Genomic DNA, 7,331 nt, shown 5'->3' on the forward strand with positions numbered 1-7,331 from the left:
ATGAGGATTCTAATGGACAACCCAACATGTTCAGAATTAACCCTGCTACACTCCAAGTCTTCCTTATCTCAGTTGATGGCAATTATCTCTCTAGTTGTTCTGGCCAAAAATCTTGGAGTCATCCTTGATGTCATCTCTCTCACATACATCACATTCAATCCATCAGGAAATCCTGTTGGCTCTACCAATATATATCCAGAACCCTCTATACCTCTCCTACCTGCTATAAGAGGCTACCATCTTCAGCTTGGGTAGCCGAAATAGCCTCTTAACAGGTCATACTGCTTTTATCTTGTCCCACTATACTCTATTCTCAAAATAGTAACCAGAGTGACTCTTTTAAAATAGAAGTGACTTCGTGTTACTCCTACTCCTCTGCTCAAAACCTTTCAGTGACTTCCCATTTCAGTCAAAGTAAAAGCCAAGGTCCTTACAGTGACTGATAAGGCCCTCCATGATCTAGTCTGTCCCAGCTCTTTCTGTTCCTGCCTTTATCTCTCAATCTTCTCCCCTTCATTCACCTTGCTCCAGTTACACTAGCCTCATCTTTTCTCCAGACACTCCAGGCACACTCTGGGTGTTCTCTCTGCCTGGAAAGCATTTCCTACAACCATATAGCTTAGCCAATCTCCTCACCTCCTTTAGGGAATTGTTCAAATTTCATCTTCTTCAGATGGCCTTATCTGACCACCTTATTTAGTATACCGTCACTGTCACCCTCTCCTCCCCTACTCCCAAACCCTCTTACCTTGCTCATTTTTTCTTTTTCTTTCTTTCTTTCTTTTTTTTTTTTTTTGGAGACAAGAGTCTCACTCTGTTGCCCGGGGTAGAGTGCTGTGGCATCAGCCTAGCTCACAGCAACCTCAAACTCCTGGGCTCAAGCAATCCTCCTGCCTCAGCCTCCCGAGTAGCTGGGACTATAGGATGCGCCACCATGCCCAGCTAATTTTTTCCATATATTTTTAGTTGTCCAGCTAATTTCTTTCTGTTTTTTTAGTAGAGAAGGGGTCTCGCTCTTGTTCAGGCTGGTCTTGAACTTCTGAACTCAATCTGCCCACCTTGGCCTCCCAAGTGCTAGGATTACAGGCATGAGCCACCGTGCAGGGCCTCTTTTTTTTTTTTTTTTTTTTTATCTGTAGCACTTATCACCTTCTAATATATACTATATTTCTTATGTTTATTTCTCCTGTTTGTTTATAGTGTCTCCTTCCTTTCTAGAATGTAAGCTCTGCCAAAGCAAGAATCTGCTCACTGATTATTCCAAGTGTCTAATACAGTGCCTAGTTCAGAGTAAGTACTCAACAAATATTTGTTTAATGAATGAATGAGAAATGTAATAGTAATACCCACTCCAAAAAGCTATTGTAGGGATTACATAAGAGGCAAAGGTCCTGACACACAATGGACACCCAACAAATGTTAGATCTGTAGCTCCCTTCTCCCTTTACCAAATGTCTTCCCCAGTTGCCTGTTCTTACAGTATTCTCCACCCCCGCGTGCCGCCGGCAACCCCCCCCCTGCCCCCCGAAATTTTCACCATTCTAGTCTCTCCTTTGAATTTAAATCTAGGAAAATCCTACAAAAGGCCACAGATGTCATCTTACTAATAAAAGAAAAGGAAGCCCGGGAGACCAGCTTTACCCATTAACACAACTGTTCATCAAATTAGCAAACTGTCATCCAGAGAAACAAAAAGCCCTGATGGACAGGTAAATGTTTTTGTCGTTGGAGTTGGAGGTTTATTTCACTGGTTTTTAAAATCAACTTTGCTGAAATATAGTTTACATACAATACACATTTTATGTGCACTGTTTGATGAGTTTTGACAAATGTATAGGTAATTTGATTGGCATTAAGGTCATTTGGGATTATGCAGGTCTAGGGATTAACAGAGGGATCCTGGTTAGGAAAGAGGACATCTGGGCTCTTGGGAAACATAATCAAATAGGAACAAGTGTAGACAACAAGGGCTGGGCTGATGTTGATCTTGAGGTCTCACTGCACAGGATCTGGACCTCCGGAGTGCCTGGCAATTTTAGGGCACCTTCGGGCCTTCCTGAGGGAGGAAGCCAGCTCCCTTTCTTGCCACCGTCACATGTGTTTAGGCCAGTAGGTGAGAACTGGGACTGAGTTTTGGCTCTCCTCCGCCCTGCAACTCTCTTGCCACCACCCATGCTCCCCATCCCCCCCAACCATGAGGGGCGCTCTGGCCTGCGACCACCAAGCCTCACCGCCTCCACCACAACCACAGGGCCGGATAGCTTCTCCAGCCACAGTTAGGAACTGGCTTCAGATCCGCTGCCACCCCGAGGCTGGGGAAAAACAAAAGGGCTGAATTGGGTCCCCCTTCGGGGCTGCCAACCTCTGGTTCCTCGGGTCTCTAGGGCTCACGGCCTCGGAGGCGCGAACCTCTGAGCCCGCCTACCAACCAGGTGCTCTCTCCCGCTCCTCTGTGGCTGAAACCCTCAAGGGGTTGCAGGTTCAACTTTCACTGAAAGACGGCAACTCTGAATTCGAGGTAGCTGCGGAAACTGAGGCAGGACTGGGCATTCTGGATGAGAGCTCAGATGTTGGCCGCAGACTCTTTTCTCCGTAGCACTGGAATAGCCCTTCCGAAAGCCCAATGCGATTCGGGCTAATCCAAGAAGAAACTGCAGAAGTCCCCGCAGATGGCCCTGCAGGGCGAAGCGCCACCCACACGGCTGGGAAACATCAGGGGTGGCGCCGGCTGGGGGTGGGGCCGGGGGCGGGTTCCTGGCGGAGGGCGGGTAGACCTGGGCTACCCGGTGTGCCAGCCGAGCCCTACACAGCGGAGGTGGCGGTGGTGGCCCTCGCCTGTGGCTCGCGTTCTGCTTGCGCTCGAACTTACCGCCATGGAGGAAGTCCGGGAACCTCTGAGCGGGAAGCTCCGACTCTGCTTCTCTTCTGCTCCCCGGACCAGCCTCTTACTGCTCAGACTCAACGACGCGGCGCTGCGGGCTCTGCAAGAGTGTCCCCGGCAACAGGTGCGGCCGGCCCCCTTCTTACCTAGGCCCTATAACTCGGGACGATGGGCCTCAGCCGGCAACCCTGGAGGAGGGACCTGGGGAGAGAGGCGCGGCATCCGCAGGCTCCGGCTTCCCCACCTCTCCAAGTGAAGCCCGCGAGGCAGGTGCCCTCGGGCCCCTGACCCCGGATTCTAGGGACTCCGCTTCACCTGCGCTCAGTTCGCGTCTGTGCTCTGCCCGCAGGTACAGCCAGTGATCGCTTTCCAAGGCCACCGAGGGGTAAGTGCAGGCCCAGGCTGTGTGAGCGAGGTGAGGGTGAGGAAGCACAAACGTGGGTCCAGGAAGGTGTGGTAAGGGCGGGAGGCTGCCAGTGGTCACAGTCTGAGGAAGTTCCGAGAACTGAACCCCAAGTGGGGCAAGAGGACTGTTGGGGTTGTGTGGTCCCAGGAGACTGTGGTTGAGGGGACTGTGCCGTTTCGGCCTCCTGGGGAACTCAGGCCCAGCTGCACCTGGTGTGCTAACGAGCCCCATGGGATCCATCTTCCGTCTTAGGGAGGAGTGGCGTTGGCAGGAGGGGGAGGGGCTGACTTCACAGGGCTCACCGCCCCCCTTCCACCTCCAGTATCTGAGGCTCCCAGGCCCTGGCTCGTCCTGCCTCTTCTCCTTCATAGTGTCTCAGTGTGGCCAGGAAGGCACTGGTGGTAGCTTGGATCTTGTGTGCCAACGTTTAGGCAGGTAAGATGGAACAGGTAGCAGGTATAAAAGGGTTTGTGGAAAGTGGGGGAGGGGAATGTGGAGAGGTGCTTAAAAATTCTTCACCCTCCTGTTTTTCCCCACCACTCCTTTCCAGATCTGGGCCTAACCGCCTGCACTGCCTGGGCCCACTCAGGGAGCGCCTCACTGTTTGGGCAGCCATGGATTCCATCCCAGCCCGATCTTCAGCTCAGGGACACAACCTTACTGAAGATGCCCGACATCCTGAGAGTTGGCAGAACACAAGAGACTATTCTGAAGGAGATGCAGTATCACAGTCACAGATGTCAGTAGAAGAGGTGAGGCCAGAAACTGCAGGGAATTTTGATAAGGTGGAGTAAAGCCTTAAGTCCAGGGAGGCAAGTGCTTCCGGCCACTTTCCCCACCAGGTGTCAGATCCACTGGCAATCAACCAAGGACAGTCACTCCCAGGATCCTCAAGGGAGTACATGGCACAGTGGGAAGTGAGGTAACTGGAACAGGGTGGGACTAACATGGGAAGCCTGGGTATTGTCTTCCTCTCTAATCTCCACCCTTAAATACTATAATAGATGATCTAGCCCCACCTCCTACCCTGGTCTTCATCTCTACCATTCCCTTAAAATATCCTAGGAACCAGGCCCATCTTCCAAATAGAGAGCCTGATCAGGCACTGTCTTCCTCTACCAGCCGGAAATGTCTAGACAAGGTAAGTCGTAATGGCAAGGGCTTTTTAGAGAGCAGTTTAGTAAAGCTAAAATTTAAAAACTGGGAGCACCCAGCCCGGAGTGAGACATAGTGAGACCCCCATCTCTACAAAAAAAATTTAAAAATTAGCCAGGCATGCATGCCTGTAGTCCTAGCTACTTGGGAAGCTGAGGCAGGAGGATCCCTTGAGCCCAGGAGTTTGGAGTTACAGTGAGCTACAATCACATCACTGCACTCCAGCCTGGGTGACAATGTGAGATTTTGTCTCAAAAAAATAAAATTAAATAAAAATTGGGAGCTTGTTCCAATTAGCAATAATTGTACCTTGGATAAGAAACCTCAATGGCTATGACACTGCCACTTCGCAAAGCTAGGGAGCTTGTTACATGGGAGGAATTTTTAAGAGAAGAACAGAATAGGAAGCTCCTGGCTGACTGTTTATGTCACATGAATATTTTCCTCAAACAGAAACGTTCAGCTCCTGTAGCCACTATAGAACTAGAGGAAAAGAGGTTCAGAGCTCTGCCTCTAGCTCCAAGTCCCCTACAAGGGCTACCCAATCAGGATTTACAAGAGGGAGAAGATTGGGAGGAAGAAGACAAGGATGAAGACATGGATCCCAGCCTGGAGCACAGTGCCTCAGTTCAAGCAGGTGAGTTAATAAGAGGAGGGTTAAAATGCCAATGAAAAAAATACCTATCACCACTTTTGTGTTTTCTTGCTTCCTTCCTAGACTCTGAATCTCCAAGCCCAGAAGAGGTACCAGATTACCTCCTGTGAGTTTCCTGCCATTTCCAATTTCATCAAGCCTTATGTGTATATAAACTTCCTAGAAGCTGGGAGCTTTTGGTGGCAATGAAATTAAAGGTGACAACTCTCTTCTCCTGGCAGGCAATACAGGGCCATCCACAGTGCAGAACAACAACATGCTTATGAGCAGGACTTTGAGACAGATTATGCTGAATACCGGATCCTGCATGCCCGTGTTGGGGCTGCAAGCCAAAGGTTCATAGAGCTGGGAGCAGAGATCAAGAGAGTTCAGCGAGGAACTCCAGAACATAAGGTAAGGACTGGACCCAGGCTGGCTTTCCAGCTCTACTGGCCATTAACCCCCTGCTAACTACCCATAAGCCTGTGTTTGTTCAGTGACTAAGCAAAGTGACAAGCAAACCTGTTTTGAGAGAAAAATTAGTCTGTATCATTTGGTAGAATGAGAAGGGAAGTTACTTCCCTCTAATTTTTTAATGTTGAACTCAGTGCTAGTATTTTGTTTCAGGTGCTGGAAGATAAGATAGTCCAGGAATATAAAAAGTTCAGGAAGGTAAGACAAGGTTTGGGAATGGAAGCACAAAGGTAGAAATGAAGATTTTTACTTTTTGACATGGATGCTCTTTTTCTCTGCAGCGGTACCCAGGTTACAGGGAAGAAAAACGTCGCTGTGAGTACCTGCATCAGAAATTGTCCCACATTAAAGGTCTCATCCTGGAATTTGAGGAAAAGAACAGGGGCAGCTGAAGCTGTCAAGAGGGCTCTTGACCCTCTGCTCAGTGATATAGGAACAATATAGCTATAAACTAGAGTGCAATATCTGCTTTCCCTATGCTGACCACTAGAGTCCATGGTGGCAAGTACAGAGCTGCTCTAGGTTCTTGAGGCTTGGTTTTCATTGTTGCCATATTTTAATTTTTAGGGTATAGGCAGTGTGCCAGGACTCCACAGCGGTACCCAGCAGTCTAGGAACAGTAGCAGAGGCTTGGCTTCTTCACTTTTAGTTCAGCCAAGTAATTTTCAAATAGTAAGAACTGACATCATTTCTAGGACAAGATAACTTCAGGACATTAGACAAACTAAAAAGTGAATTTAGCCTGGTTGCCTCCCTAAGGAAACAATGAAAACTTTTGCTAACAGAGCTAAAGGAACTTCTAGCACACCTGGATATAATGGGAAAGGGCTTAGGTGTTACCCATGTACTAAAAGAATTCTTTTACAAACATGGCTAAAAAATTAAAACTGACTGTTCTGTGTCCTTTGTATAGTTGTATGTTTTCCTTAAATCTTCCAAGGCAGTAATTCTTACCCTGGCTATACATAGGAACTACTAATGGGGCTCTCTATAAAAGTGGATCCTCAGTCCTCAGCCCAAGTGTTCTTAGAATATCCAAGATTATGGTTTAGACATTTTTTTTTTTTTGTTCCAGGCAGGGTTTTACTCTGTTGCCTGGGCTAGAGTGCAGTGGCATCATCATAGACCACTGTAACCTCAAACTCCTGGGCTCAAGCAATCCTCCTGCCTTGCCTTCCCAAAGTGCTAGGATTATAGGCATAAGCCACTGGCCAGTACCTTCACTTTTTAAATGCCCTATGCATGGCCCTGATGTGTATCTTGCTATAAGGCTCTATCAATTCCATCTTATGTCTGACAACCAGAGATTATAATAGGAAGAAAGATCTCCTTTTCTGAACATAGGGGTTTGTAGGATCACCTAAAATTAGGGCTCCTATCTGGAATTATCCAGTGACTGAAAACTATAACTGTACAGGATTTGGATTTACCTACAAAGAAGGAAATGGTTCAATTCATTTGAACAAAAGGAGATCAATTCAGTCCTATCCTTTTTGCTCCTCACTGTTGCAGAAGTAGATGCTTCACTCCCAAGCAGGAATGATACTGTTTTTCCCAGTTCTACTGGAGAGGGAGGTTAGTGGGCCACACCCTAGGCTTTGGGGGAAAGCTGTACCCAACAGTGCCAGCAATTCCTAAAACAACTTTGAGAGAACCCCAACCTGATGCCACACCCATGGCAGGGCATTTCTGGGCAGAGGACAGTCCTTGGGAGGTATAAACATGCAATAAGCTTAGCTAGGTGGCAAGGATAAACAGCAACCCATTCTTAGGGCATGGGC

The 7,331-nt window shown here is 48.1% G+C and overlaps 1 protein-coding gene across 1 annotated transcript; it reads left to right on the forward strand.

Moving 5' to 3' along the window:
* Positions 1-2,847: 2,847 nt before the first annotated feature.
* On the forward strand, positions 2,848-6,244 carry ELL3 (elongation factor for RNA polymerase II 3). The gene is made up of 11 exons (XM_069460790.1): positions 2,848-3,005; positions 3,231-3,266; positions 3,610-3,722; positions 3,838-4,039; positions 4,130-4,209; positions 4,353-4,428; positions 4,896-5,079; positions 5,161-5,203; positions 5,319-5,490; positions 5,704-5,748; positions 5,832-6,244. The coding sequence occupies exons 1-11, from the start codon at positions 2,874-2,876 to the stop codon at positions 5,940-5,942; spliced, it is 1,194 nt and encodes a 397-aa protein (XP_069316891.1). The 5' UTR covers positions 2,848-2,873; the 3' UTR covers positions 5,943-6,244.
* Positions 6,245-7,331: the final 1,087 nt, after the last annotated feature.

Source organism: Eulemur rufifrons, chromosome 2 (genome assembly GCF_041146395.1).
Source record: "Eulemur rufifrons isolate Redbay chromosome 2, OSU_ERuf_1, whole genome shotgun sequence".
Taxonomy (NCBI): Eukaryota; Metazoa; Chordata; class Mammalia; order Primates; family Lemuridae; genus Eulemur; species Eulemur rufifrons.

Bases quoted from the DNA above. Each gene is read 5' to 3' on its own strand.
- ELL3 (XM_069460790.1), top strand. From the start codon at position 2,874: ATGGAGGAAGTCCGGGAACCTCTGAGCGGGAAGCTCCGACTCTGCTTC. The intron at 3,723-3,837 runs GTAAGATGGAAC...ACTCCTTTCCAG, and splicing joins GTGTGCCAACGTTTAGGCAG to ATCTGGGCCTAACCGCCTGC. The intron at 5,204-5,318 runs GTGAGTTTCCTG...TTCTCCTGGCAG, and splicing joins GAGGTACCAGATTACCTCCT to GCAATACAGGGCCATCCACA.